This window comes from Salmo salar, chromosome ssa17, assembly GCF_905237065.1.
Source record: "Salmo salar chromosome ssa17, Ssal_v3.1, whole genome shotgun sequence".
NCBI lineage: Eukaryota > Metazoa > Chordata > Actinopteri > Salmoniformes > Salmonidae > Salmo > Salmo salar.
In genome coordinates this window covers 43,055,800-43,070,127 of record NC_059458.1, presented here as the reverse complement: position 1 = coordinate 43,070,127, position 14,328 = coordinate 43,055,800, and the positions used below count along the sequence as shown (strand labels likewise).

Sequence of the window (14,328 nt, the reverse complement as noted above, 5' to 3'; positions counted from 1 at the left end):
GGATGGGTGGACAGGGCTGGTTCAGGAGGATGGGTGGACAGGGCTGGTTCAGGGGGATGGGGAGACAGGGCTGGTTCAGGGGGATGGGGAGACAGGGCTGGTTCAGGAGGATGGGTGGACAGGGCTGGTTCAGGGGTATGGGGATGGGTGGACAGGGCTGCTGAGCCTGAAGCTGCATTTGTTGGGCCTGGCACCAGGCAGGAAAACATTATTTAGTATGAATAGCTTGCTAAAGTTTGCCTGCATTGATTAAATGTCGAGCTAAAAGAGGAGCGAAATGTAAACACTGAATTTTCTGTGGAGATATTTAGTAACTAATGTTAGGGGAGTAAAAGTAAATGATTGACCACCGAACTTCGAGTTCTAGTATTTCCGGTTTCGCGAGTCCTGTCTGTCTCTCCTGTGCCTCCGTAGTTATGGTTTGTTCCTTTTTCCGGACGGTGTGTTGTTTAGTTAACGTTAGCTAGCCTACCTCATAACGCCAAACGAATTGTAATGGTAACGTGTAAGAGGTCATTTCAACAGTTTTAAACATGTCAGAGAAAGGCGAAGTGGACTTAACTGGTGCTAAACAGAACACGGGCGTGTGGCTGGTAAAGGTACGTTGGAAATGTTGGGTATAAACTAGCTAGCGGCTAACACGACTAACACTAGTAGCTAGCTAGCGGCTAACACGACTAGCTAGCGGCTAAACACGTTAGCAAACTAGTGGCAGCGCGGATGGATGAGGACGAGACTAGCGATCTATTGAAGTAGACTACAGTAACTATCATTATCATCACACTGCACAAGTTAGCTAGCTAACTTTAACAACCAGTCTCTGTGCCACAGGTGCCCAAATACCTGTCACAGCAATGGGCCAAAGCATCAGGAAGAGGAGAGGTGGGGAAGCTCCGGATCGGCAAGTATGTAGAATTGTCTCGTTCGTGTGTTAATGGTTTGTTTGGTAATCACCATCGTTGTTTACTTTCTCTGCTAGCTAAAGAGAAGTAGCAAGCTAAGGTGATTTAGCTAATCAGTTGTTGTCTTCTTATTTTGCGTTAGGAACCAAGGGAAAGCAGAGGTAATAATAGTGACTATGGTTACAGACACAGATGAATTACATTCCTATGGAATATTGATCCCCACTCAGCCAGCGTGTCCTGGTCCTAAACTGATTTAAACTTAACACTTGTTGTGAACCAGGTGGCATTCACTCTGAACGAAGACCTGACCATGATTGACAGCCTCGGGGACAAGCCATCGGGGGTGCAGGCCCCCAGGGACCACCCGTTCACCATGCAGACTGTAGGAGGACAGACCCTGGCCGTGTTCACTGAGACCCAGTCAGGTAAGGAACAGTTACCTGGCCTCCAGCTGTAAACATGATGAAGAAGAAGAAGAAAGAACAGTGTCTATTTTGGTGCACTCAGGAGCTGTGTGCTAAATGGCACCATACTACCTTAGTGTGTGTGCTAAATGGCACCATACTACCTTAGTGTGTGTGCTAAATGGCACCATACTACCTTAGTGTGTGTGCTAAATGGCACCATACTACCTTAGTGTGTGTGCTAAATTGTGTGCTACGTGGCACCATACTGCACTCAGGAGCTGTGTGCTAAATGGCACCATACTACCTCGTGTGTGTGCTAAATGGCACCATACTACCTTAGTGTGTGTGCTAAATGGCACCATACTACCTTAGTGTGTGTGCTAAATGGCAACCATACTACCTTTGGTGTGTGTGCGGCACCATACTACCTTAGTGTGTGTGGGGCACCACCTACCTTAGTGTGTGTGCTAAATGGCACCATACTACCTAAGTGTGTGTGCTAAATGGCACCATACTACCTAAGTGTGTGTTAAATGGCGCCATACTACCTAAGTGTGTGTGGGCGCCACACTACCTAAGTGTGTGTGCTAAATGGCGCCACACTACCTAAGTGTGTGTGGGGCGCCACACTACCTAAGTGTGTGTGGGGCGCCACCCTACCTAAGTGTGTGTGGGGCGCCACCACCTAAGTGTGTGTGGGGCGCCACCCTACCCAAGTGTGTGTGGGGGCGCCACCCCACCTAAGTGTGTGTGGGGCGCCACCCTACCTAAGTGTGTGTGGGCGCCACCCTACCTAAGTGTGTGTGGGGCGCCACCCTACCTAAGTGTGTGTGGGCGCCACCCTACCTAAGTGTGTGTGGGCGCCACCCCTACCTAAGTGTGTGTGGGGCGCCACCCTACCTAAGTGTGTGTGGGGCGCCACCCCTACCTAAGTGTGTGTGGGGCGCCACACTCACCTAAGTGTGTGTGGGGCGCCACCCTACCTAAGTGTGTGTGGGCGCCACACCACCTAAGTGTGTGTGGGCGCCACAACCTAAGTGTGTGTGGGCGCCACACTACCTAAGTGTGTGTGGGGCGCCACCCCTACCTAAGTGTGTGTGGGCGCCACCCCACCTAAGTGTGTGTGGGCGCCACCCTACCTAAGTGTGTGTGGGGCGCCACCCTACCTAAGTGTGTGTGGGGCGCCACCCTACCTAAGTGTGTGTGGGGCGCCACCCTACCTAAGTGTGTGGGAGTAAGGTGCTGTTTGAGTAACCATGACACCTGAAGGTCATGTTGTTTGAGTCATAACCTGGATTTGAATGTGTAGTCAGATAATATTCACTGTGAAAATGCCTTGTGTTGTCACGACTGCAAATGAGCCTGGTTTGTGATCATGGCTGATCTTTCACCCATTAGAGTCATCTAAGGGTAAGTAGTTCTGTGTGTCTGTGTGTATCCCTCCGCCTCAGGGTAAGTAGTACTGTGTGTATCCCTACGCCTCTCTCCCTTCTCCATCTCTCTCTCTGCTCCTTCCCGTCTCTTTCCATCTCTCCCTCTCTCTCTGCTCCTTCCCGTCTCTCTCCATCTCTCTTCTCTCTGCCCCTTCCCGTCTCTCTCCATCTCTCTGTCTTTGTTGTGGGCTGCATGTTTAATTTCTGTTGCCACAGCAGAACAGATGAAGGTCCTCTGCTTGTCTCAGTAACTCCGCTGGCTGTCTCTCAGATCGGATCAGAACCACTGTGAATCAATCAGCTCAGTAGTTGAGATATATGATCTGCTGCTGAATGATATTTGGAGCTTGTTAAATAACATAAACAAACCAATCAATAGGATGGTATTGATCTGGTGTGGAGTGCTTGGTTTGACGTGCATGATCTTGATGCCTCTTCTAATGTGCACGTCCTGCCTTCCGTCCGTCCGTCCTTCCTCTCTCCTCTCCCTCGAGGGTGTGTGTGTCAGTGTGAAGCTCATGGTTTATCCTTGTATGTGGGTTGGAGACGGTGTATATAAAGTTCTGTTTGAGATACTTCCTGGTTTGAGTGTTGAAGTCTAGCCACCGTCAGATGTGTTGTTCTGCAACGTGTTGAAGACCGCCGTCGTTGCCGAGCAGTTCATCTCCGCGGTTACTGCCTCTTCGCCAGAAAGCGGCTAGTCTAAACCCTGGTGTTGTTTCTTACTGGCCCACCCTCTCCTTCCCTCCCTCCCTTCCCTCCCTCCCTTCCCTCCCTTCCCTCCCTGTAGGCCAGTCAGAAGAGAGATCTGATGGCAGCAGCTCAGTTTCAGGGACAGGCCCAGGTGAGTCCCCTCAGTCTCTTCCCCACTGAGATGTGTTGAGGCTGGGCAGGAGGCTGGAGGCTAGGCCTCTGGTGGAGGTTGGTGAAAGGTGTTGAGGCTGGAGGCTAGGCCTCTGGTGGAGGTTGGTGAAAGGTGTTGAGGCTGGAGGCTAGGCCTCTGGTGGAGATTGGTGAGAGGTGTTGAGGCTGGAGGTTAGGCCTCTGTCTGGTGGAGGTTGGTGAGAGGTGTTGAGGCTGGAGGTTAGGCCTCTGTCTGGTGGAGGTTGGTGAGAGGTGTTGAGGCTGGAGGTTAGGCCTCTGGTGGAGGTTGGTGAGAGGTGTTGAGGCTGGAGGTTAGTCCTCTGTCTGGTGGAGGTTGGTGAGAGGTGTTGAGGCTGGAGGCTAGGCCTCTGGTGGAGGTTGGTGAGAGGTGTTGAGGCTGGAGGTTAGGTCTCTGTCTGGTGGAGGTTGGTGAGAGGTGTTGAGGCTGGAGGTTAGGCCTCTGTCTGGTGGAGGTTGGTGAGAGGTGTTGAGGCTGGAGGTTAGGCCTCTGGTGGAGGTTGGTGAGAGGTGTTGAGGCTGGAGGTTAGGCCTCTGTCTGGTAGAGGTTGGTGAGAGGTGTTGAGGCTGGAGGTTAGGCCTCTGTCTGGTGGAGGTTGGTGAGAGGTGTTGAGGCTGGAGGCTAGGCCTCTGGTGGAGGTTGGTGAGAGGTGTTGAGCCTGGAGGTTAGGCCTCTGGTGGAGGTTGGTGAGAGGTGTTGAGGCTGGAGGTTAGGTCTCTGTCTGGTGGAGGTTGGTGAGAGGTGTTGAGGCTGGAGGTTAGGCCTCTGTCTGGTGGAGGTTGGTGAGAGGTGTTGAGGCTGGAGGTTAGGCCTCTGTCTGGTGGAGGTTGGTGAGAGGTGTTGAGACTGGAGGTTAGGCCTCTGTCTGGTGGAGGTTGGTGAGAGGTGTTGAGGCTGGAGGTTAGGCCTCTGTCTGGTGGAGGTTGGTGAGAGGTGTTGAGGCTGGAGGTTAGGCCTCTGTCTGGTGGAGGTTGGTGAGAGGTGTTGAGGCTGGAGGTTAGGCCTCTGTCTGGTGGAGGTTGGTGAGAGGTGTTGAGGCTGGAGGTTAGGCCTCTGTCTGGTGGAGGTTGGTGAGAGGTGTTGAGGCTGGAGGTTAGGCCTCTGTCTGGTGGAGGTTGGTGAGAGGTGTTGAGGCTGGAGGTTAGGCCTCTGTCTGGTGGAGAATGTTGATCAGTTGGGCTCTCTTCTCCTGTTAGACGACCCTAGTGATCAGTTGGTGTCTCTTCTTCTGGCGTTAGACGACCCTAGTGATCAGTTAGTCTCTCTTCTCCTGTTAGACGACCCTAGTGATCAGTTAGTCTCTCTTCTTCTGTCGTTAGACGACCCTAGTGATCAGTTAGTCTCTCTTCTGTCGTTAGACGACCCTAGTGATCAGTTAGTCTCTCTTCTCCTGTTAGACGACCCTAGTGATCAGTTAGTCTCTCTTCTCCTGTTAGACGACCCTAGTGATCAGTTAGTCTCTCTTCTCCTGTTAGACGACCCTAGTGATCAGTTAGTCTCTCTTCTCCTGTTAGACGACCCTAGTGATCAGTTGGACGACCCTAGTGATCAGTTGGACGACCCTAGTGATCAGTTGGACGACCCTAGTGATCAGTTGGACGACCCTAGTGATCAGTTGGTCTCTCTTCTCCTGTTAGACGACCCTAGTGATCAGTTGGTCTCTCTTCTCCTGTTAGACGACCCTAGTGATCAGTTGGTCTCTCTTCTCCTGTTAGACGACCCTAGTGATCAGTTGGACGACCCTAGTGATCAGTTGGTCTCTCTTCTCCTGTTAGACGACCCTAGTGATCAGTTGGTCTCTCTTCTCCTGTTAGACGACCCTAGTGATCAGTTGGTCTCTCTTCTCCTGTTAGACGACCCTAGTGATCAGTTGGTCTCTCTTCTCCTGACTGTGTGGTCAGTCGTACTGCCACTGTGGATGTCTCTCACTGAGGAATATCACATTGAAACAGATGAAATGTTGCCGAGAGAGAGAGAGAGAGAGAGAGAGAGAGAGAGAGAGAGAGAGAGAGAGAGAGAGAGAGAGAGAGAGAGAGAGAGAGAGAGAGAGAGAGAGAGAGAGAGAGAGAGAGAGGTGAAGTCACTGGTTCTCCTTTCTACAGAGAGAATCTCCCTGGAGGGCCTGGTGGTGCAGAGAGCTGAGTGTAGACCTGCTGTCAGCGAAAGCTACATGAAACTCAAGAGGTTCGTACCTACACACACACTCTCTCTCTCTCTCTCTCTCTCTCTCTCTCTCTGTCCGGCTGACGCTCACTGCTTTCTCCTGTCCCCAGACTGCAGATAGAAGAGTTATCCAAGCCATTGAGATTGTCTCAGCAACTAGAAAAGGCTGTTACCACCAACTACAAACCAGTGGCCAATCATTCCTACAACGTAAGGAGTCCTGGCTGCTGCACGAGCTGTCGTTACTCTGTTAAGGACGTGTTCACTGTCTGTTCACATTTTAGGCCCCTTAACAACAACAAAATCAGCCAGACATTTCCTCCCTCCCTCCCTCCCTCCCTCGAGCTGGACTAATACAGTGTGTGTGTGTGTGTGTGTGTGTGTCCAGCTGGAGTATGACAGGAAGAAGAAGGACGAAGGTAAAAGAGCGAGGGCCGATAAGCAGCAGGTGTTGGACATGTTGTTCTCGGCTTTTGAGAAACACCAATATTACAACATCAAGGACCTGGTGGACATCACCAAACAACCTGTGGTGAGGAAGGGGGAGAGGGGCGCTGTGGAGGGGGAGAGAGAGGGGCGCTGTGGAGGGGGAGAGAGGGGGCGCTGTGGAGGGGAGGGAGAGGGGCGCTGTGGAGGGGGAGAGAGAGGGGCGCTGTGGAGGGGGAGAGAGGGGGGCGCTGTGGAGGGGGAGAGAGGGGGCGCTGTGGAGGGGGAGAGAGGGGGGCGCTGTGGAGGGGAGAGAGAGGGGCGCTGTGGAGGGGGGAGAGAGGGGGCGCTGTGGAGGGGGGAGAGAGGGGGCGCTGTGGAGGGGGAGAGAGGGGGCGCTGTGGAGGGGGAGAGAGGGCGCTGTGGAGGGGAGAGAGGGGCGCTGTGGAGGGGGGAGAGGGGCGCTGTGGAGGGGGAGAGAGGGGGGCGCTGTGGAGGGGGAGAGAGGGGGGCGCTGTGGAGGGGGAGAGAGGGGGGCGCTGTGGAGGGGGAGAGAGGGGGCGCTGTGGAGGGGGGGAGAGAGGGGGCGCTGTGGAGGGGAGAGAGGGGGCGCTGTGGAGGGGGGAGAGAGGGGCGCTGTGGAGAGGGGCGCTGTGGAGAGGGGCGCTATGGAGGGGGGGCGCTGTGGAGGGGAGAGAGAGGGGGCGCTGTGGAGGGGGAGAGAGAGGGGCGCTGTGGAGGGGGAGAGAGGGGCGCTGTGGAGGGGGGCGCTGTGGAGGGGGGGCGCTGTGGAGGGGGGCGCTGTGGAGGGGGAGAGGGGGCGCTGTGGAGGGGGAGAGAGGGGCGCTGTGGAGGGGGAGAGAGGGGCGCTGTGGAGGGGGGGAGAGAGGGGCGCTGTGGAGGGGGAGAGAGGGGGGCGCTGTGGAGGGGAGAGAGGGGGGCGCTGTGGAGGGGGAGAGAGGGGGCTGTGGAGGGGGGAGAGGGGCGCTGTGGAGGGGGGGAGAGGGGCGCTGTGGAGGGGGAGAGGGGGCGCTGTGGAGGGGGGGAGAGGGGCGCTGTGGAGGGGGAGAGGGGCGCTGTGGAGAGGGGCGCTGTGGAGGGGGGCGCTGTGGAGGGGGAGGGGGGGCGCTGTGGAGGGGGGAGAGGGGGCGCTGTGGGGGGGAGAGAGGGGGCGCTGTGGAGGGGGAGAGAGGGGCGCTGTGCCACAGTACTTCAATGTAATAGAAACACAAAGGCCTGTTTAAGTACTGTATAATAGAGGTTCGACCGATTATGATTTTTCCATGCCGATGCCGATTAATCGGCAGATTTTTTTTTACATATTTTTTATTTATTTGTAATAATGACAATTACAACGATACTGAATGAACTTATTTTAACTTAATATAATACATCAATAAAATCAATTTAGCCTCAAATAAATAATGAAACATGTTCAATTTGGTTTAAATAATGCAAAAACAAAGTGTTGGAGAAGAAAGTAAAAGTGCAATATGTGCCATGTAAGAAAGCTAACGTTTAAGTTCCTTGATCAGAACATGAGAACATATGAAAGCTGGTGGTTCCTTTTAACATGAGTCTTCAATATTCCCAGGTAAGAAGTTTTAGGTTGTAGTTATTATAGGAATTATAGGACTATTTCTCTCTACAATTTTTATTTCATATACCTTTGACTATTGGATGTTCTTATAGGCACTTTAGTATTGCCAGTGTAACAGTATAGCTTCCGTCCCTCTCCTCGCTCCTACCTGGGCTCGAACCAGGAACACATCGACAACAGCCACCCTCAAAGCAGCGTTACCCATGCAGAGCAAGGGGAGCAACTACTCCAAGTCTCAGAGCGAGTGACGTTTGAAACACTATTAGCGCGCACCCGCTAACTAGCTAGCCATTTCACATCGGTTACACCAGCCTAATCTTGGGAGTTAATAGGCTTGAAGTCATAAACAGCGCAATGCATTGCGAAGGGCTGCTGGCAAAACACACGAAAGTGCTATTTTGAATGAATGCTTACGAGCCTGCTGCTGCCTACCACCGCTCAGTCAGACTGCTCTATCAAATCATAGACTTAATTATAATATAATAAACACACAGAAACACGAGCCTTAGGTCATTAATATGGTCGAATCCGGAAACTATCATCTCGAAAACAAAACGTTATTCCTGTTACATTGCACAACCTTCAGTGGTATGTCATAATTACGTAAAATTCTGGCAAATTAGTTCGCAACGAGCCAGGCGGCCCAAACTGTTGCATATACCCTGACTCTGCGTGCAATTTCACCTGGTTAATATTGCCTGCTAACCGGGATTTCTTTGAGTTAAATATGCAGGTTTAAAAAATATATACTTCTGTGTATTGATTTTAAGAAAGGCATTGATGTTTATGGTTGGAGCAACGTGTACCTAAGCGATTATATGCAACGCAGGACAGGCTAGATAAACTAGTAATATCGTCAACCATGTGTAGTTAACTAGTGATTATGATTGATTGATTGTTTTTTATAAGATAAGTTTAATACTAGCTAACAACTTACCTTGGCTTCTTGCTGCCTTCGCATAACAGGTAGTCAGCCTGCCATGCAGGCTCCTCGTGGAGTTTAATGTAAAGCAGGGGGTTAGAGCGTTGGACTAGTTATCCGTAAGGTTGCAAGATTGAATCTCCGAGCTGACAAGGTAAAAATCTGTCGTTCTGCCCCTGAACAAGGCAGTTAACCCACCGTTCCTAGGCTGTCATTGAAAATAAGAATGTGTTCTTAACCGACTTGCCAAGTTAAATAAAGTTGTTATGAAAACTTGAAATCAGCCCTAATTAATCGGCCATTCCGATTAATCGGTCGACCTCTACTGTAAAATGCTCATTGTACTACCTTAAGTAAAATAGTGATTATCAGGGCCGTTCTGCCGCTATCGGCACGACCAGACGTTGAAGTTAGGTTCTGAATGAATAGTGAAAAGATATTTTCCGTAGGTTTTAAAATAAAGATTTTCCAGGACGTTGAAAATTGCCTCTTTTCCAGATGTTGAAATCGGGCTCATTTTTTGGTTCTGAATGAAAGTTGAAAATAAGTAATTTTATAGACGTCAATGTTTGGGCCAAATCAAGGCTGGTTCAGACCGGGAACAAAGTTCAGATTTGGACCGGACCAAAAACCAATGTCCGTGGATGTGGAAATGAAGGCCGGTCCGAAACTGACGCCAAAATAAGATGTTGAAAAGGCGTCAGCATCGGTCCGTGCTTACTGAGGTGTTACCAAAAAACAACATCCGGACAGGACCAAACAAAAAGACGTGCTTACTGGGGTGTAGTCGACCCTGTCGCCCCCTCAGTGGAATTGTATGAATGTCCATCCATGTGGCGGACACACTGTTAGTAAAACAGGACGTTGCGTTGTATTTATTAGTCCTGATTCCTGTGACTAATCAATTTTGTATATTTGCAGACGTATTTAATAAATTTTTCGCTATTAAATCAGCTTGTCAAAAAAATAATTGAAAGATACAAACTTGAAGCCACTGATCATGACAATGGGGTGAAACTCCTGGACAACGTTGTGATTGTCCATTTTACCTTGACCCCTACTGTTTTCAGGATATGTTGTAAACACGACAGCTCTTTTCAACAAACAAAAAATGTGTTGCCATTTTAGGTAACAGGCTATTTTTCAGAGAAACATGCGGGATTTAAAAAAAAAAAAAAGTGTCTTGTCTCGTTACATTGTCGTCCATTTTGTCTCCAGCCTGTAGACAACAGAAAAGGCCACCTCCTCTTTCTACCATAGCTTCATCTGCTACATGATTTATGTTGGATAATTTTTTGGGGGAGGAGTCTCTTCAACAGCACCCTGGAGTGGTGCGCTGGGAATGGACAAGATCAAATATTTTACACCTTTGCCTTTGACAAAATGGACGGCACATTTAGCGCTCGTCTCAAAAGCCCATATGAGAGAGAGTCATTGTTTTGTGGCAGAATTAGGTGAGGTTTTATGTGTTGTTGTTAGAGCTGCGTCGTGGTTAGTTTAGTAGAGACGGCTGCCTAGTGAACGGGTCGTCTGCGGGTCTTGGTTAGTTTAGTAGAGACGGCTGCCTAGTGAACGGGTCGTCTGCCTAGTGAACGGGTCGTCTGCGGGTCTTGGTTAGTTTAGTAGCGACGGCTGCCTAGTGAACGGGTCGTCTGCCTAGTGAACGGGTCGTCTGCGGGTCTTGGTTAGTTTAGTAGAGACGGCTGCCTAGTGAACGGGTCGTCTGCCTAGTGAACGGGTCGTCTGCGGGTCTTGGTTAGTTTAGTAGAGACGGCTGCCTAGTGAACGGGTCGTCTGCCTAGTGAACGGGTCGTCTGCGGGTCTTGGTTAGTTTAGTAGAGACGGCTGCCTAGTGAACGGGTCGTCTGCCTAGTGAACGGGTCGTCTGCGGGTCTTGGTTAGTTTAGTAGAGACGGCTGCCTAGTGAACGGGTCGTCTGCGGGTCTTGGTTAGTTTAGTAGCGACGGCTGCCTAGTGAACGGGTCGCTCTGCGGGTCTTGGTTAGTTTAGTAGAGACGGCTGCCTAGTGAACGGGTTGTCTGCCTAGTGAACGGGTCGTCTGCGGGTCTTGGTTAGTTTAGTAGAGACGGCTGCCTAGTGAACGGGTCGTCTGCCTAGTGAACGGGTCGTCTGCGGGTCTTGGTTAGTTTAGTAGAGACGGCTGCCTAGTGAACGGGTTGTCTGCCTAGTGAACGGGTCGTCTGCGGGTCTTGGTTAGTTTAGTAGAGTCGTCTGCCTAGTGAACGGGTCGTCTGCGGGTCTTGGTTAGTTTAGTAGAGACGGCTGCCTAGTGAACGGGTCGTCTGTGGTGGATTATGTGTTTCAGTCTGCGGTGGATTTTTGTCTGGTCAAGTTAGCGATGTAATACTTTCTACATAAGAGATGCAACAGGGAATTTTAGACCAGACTGGAAACTCAACGCTCTTTCTATCTCCCTATTCCTGTCTGATAGCAGTCTATATTATAATACAACACATCGTAACTCTCGCTTGTCTCCCCCCCCTTCATTCAGAGTTACCTGAAAGAGATTCTGCGTGACATCGGCATCTACAACGTGAAGGGAACCCACAAGAACACCTGGGAGCTCAAGCCAGAGTACAGACATTACCAGGGAGGAGAGGAGGAGAAGGAGACCGACGACTAGCCTGGTCTGGGGGCTCCACCACTAGCCTGGTCTGGGGGCTCCACCACCAGGAGAAGGAGAACGACGACTAGCCTGGTCTGGGGGCTCCACCACTAGCCTGGTCTGGGGGCTCCACCACCAGGAGAAGGAGAACGACGACTAGCCTGGTCTGGGGGCTCCACCACTAGCCTGGTCTGGGGGCTCCACCACCAGGAGAAGGACGACTAGCCTGGTCTGGGGGCTCCACGACTAGCCTGGTCTGGGGGCTCCACCACCAGGAGAAGGACGACTAGCCTGGTCTGGGGGCTCCACCACCAGGAGAAGGACGACTAGCCTGGTCTGGGGGCTCCACGACTAGCCTGGTCTGGGGGCTCCACGACTAGCCTGGTCTGGGGGCTCCACGACTAGCCTGGTCTGGGGGTTCCACGACTAGCCTGACCTGGGGGCTCCACCACCAGGAGAAGGACGACTAGCCTGGTCTGGGGGCTCCACGACTAGCCTGGTCTGGGGGCTCCACGACTAGCCTGGTCTGGGGGCTCCACCACTAGGAGGAGACTGACGACTAGCCTGGTCTGGGGCCCCACCACCAGGAGAAGGACGACTAGCCTGGTCTGGGGCCCCACCACTAGGAGGAGACTGACAACTAGCCTGGTCTGGGGCCCCACCACCAGGAGGAGAAGGACGACTAGCCTGGTCTGGGGCCCCACCACTAGGAGGAGACTGACGACTAGCCTGGTCTGGGGCCCCACCACCAGGAGGACGACTAGCCTGGTCTGGGGCCCCACCACCAGAAGGACGACTAGCCTGGTCTGGGGGCTCCACCACTAGGAGGAGAAGGACGACTAGCCTGGTCTGGGGCCCCACCACCAGAAGGACGACTAGCCTGGTCTGGGGGCTCCACCACTTGGAGGAGAAGGACGACTAGCCTGGTCTGGGGCCCCACCACCAGGAGGACGACTAGCCTGGTCTGGGGGCTCCACCACTAGGAGGAGAAGGACGACTAGCCTGGTCTGGGGCCCCACCACCAGGAGGACGACTAGCCTGGTCTGGGGGCTCCACCACTAGGAGGAGGAGGACGACTAGCCTGGTCTGGGGCCCCACCACTAGGAGGAGAAGGACGACTAGCCTGGTCTGGGGCCCCACCACCAGGAGGACGACTAGCCTGGTCTGGGGGCTCCACCACTAGGAGGAGGAGGACGACTAGCCTGGTCTGGGGCCTCCCTAGAGAGCTCACCAGTAGATGGGAGTGTCGTTTTGTTTTTAATGATGCAGAGAAGTAAAGTTGTCAAGCTTCTGATGTGTTTAGTTGGCCAGTTAGGACCAAATCACTGGCCTTATACTACATGTCGGTGAAGTCCCAAGTGGCACCCTGTTCCCTATATAGTGCACTACTTTCAAACCAGGACCCCTTGTCAAATTTAGTGCACAGGGTGCCACTTGGGGACACATTTGAAGGATTCCTAGTGTTCTGAGCAGTGAGGTGCTTTAGGTTCATCTCACCTGGGCCACTATGAGCTGGTTTATTCCTGTGTTTGTTATCTGACCGTTTTACATTCAATCAGGGATCCTTCAGAAGTGTTTTCTGCGTACAGATACACGGCAACCAAGGGTCAATACGTACAAGTTGTTTTTAATGGACTGTTGGTATAAAAAAAATTAAAAATTATTTTGTAAAAAAATGTACCTGTCTGCTTTTCTTTAAGATAAGAAACAATACTGTGCTGCCGTATTCATTGGCCAAGGCTTTCGACTCTGTCAATCACCACATCCTCATCGGCAGACTCGACAGCCTTGGTTTCTCAAATGACTGCCTCGCCTGGTTCACCAACTACTTCTCTGACAGAGTTCAGTGTGTCAAATCGGAGGGCCTGTTGTCCGGACCTCTGGCAGTCTCTATGGGGGTGCCACAGGGTTCAATTCTCGGGCCAACTCTTTTCTCTGTATACATCAATGATGTCGCTCTTGCTGCTGGGGAGTCTCTGATCCACCTCTACGCAGACGACACCATTCTGTATACTTCTGGCCCTTCTTTGGACACTTAACCCTCCAGACGAGCTTCAATACCATATAACTCTCCTTCCGTGGCCTCCAACTGCTCTTAAATACAAGTAAAACTAAATGCATGCTCTTCAACCGATACCTGCCCGCCCGTCCAGCATCACTACTCTGGACGGTTCTGACTTAGAATATGTGGACAACTACAAATACCTGGGTGTCTGGTTAGACTGTAAACTCTCCTTCCAGACTCACATCAAACATCTCCAATCCAAAATTAAATCTAGAATCGGCTTCCTATTTCGCAACAAAGCATCCTTCACTCATGCTGCCAAACATACCCTCGTAAAACTGACTATCCTACCGATCCTCGACTTCGGCGATGTCATTTACAAAATAGCCTCCAACACTCTACTTAATAAACTGGATGCAGTCTATCACAGTGCCATCCGTTTTGTCACCAAAGCCCCATATACTACCCACCACTGTGACCTGTACGCTCTCGTTGGCTGGCCTTCGCTTCATACTCGTCGCCAAACCCACTGGCTCCAGGTCATCTACAAGACCCTGCTAGGTAAAGTCCGGCCTTATCTCCGCTCACTGGTCACCATAGCAGCACCCACCTGTAGCACGCGCTCCAGCAGGTATATCTCTCTGGTCACCCCCAAAGCCTATTCCTCCTTTGGCTGCCTCTCCTTCCAGTTCTCTGCTGACAATGACTGGAACGAACTACAAAAATCTCTGAAACTGGAAACACTTATCTCCCTCACTAGCTTTAAGCACCAGCTGTCAGAGCCGCTCCCAGATCACTGCACCTGTACATAGCCCATCTATAATTTAGCCCAAACTACTACCTCTTCCCCTACTGTATTTATTTATTTTGCTCCTTTGCACCCCATTATTTCTATTTCTACTTTGCACTTTCTTCCACTACAAATCTACCATTCCAGTGTTTTACTTGCTATATTGTA

At 51.6% G+C, this 14,328-nt stretch overlaps 1 protein-coding gene across 1 annotated transcript; it reads left to right on the top strand.

The window, feature by feature from the left end:
* Window positions 1-465: 465 nt before the first annotated feature.
* t2fb (Transcription initiation factor IIF subunit beta) lies at window positions 466-13,041 on the top strand. The gene is given in 9 exon segments (NM_001173935.1): window positions 466-599; window positions 832-905; window positions 1,045-1,063; window positions 1,186-1,330; window positions 2,711-2,722; window positions 5,731-5,812; window positions 5,902-6,001; window positions 6,180-6,323; window positions 11,252-13,041. Coding segments are annotated over 9 exon segments (774 nt in total). The 5' UTR covers window positions 466-533; the 3' UTR covers window positions 11,384-13,041.
* The last annotated feature ends 1,287 nt before the right edge of the window (window positions 13,042-14,328 follow it).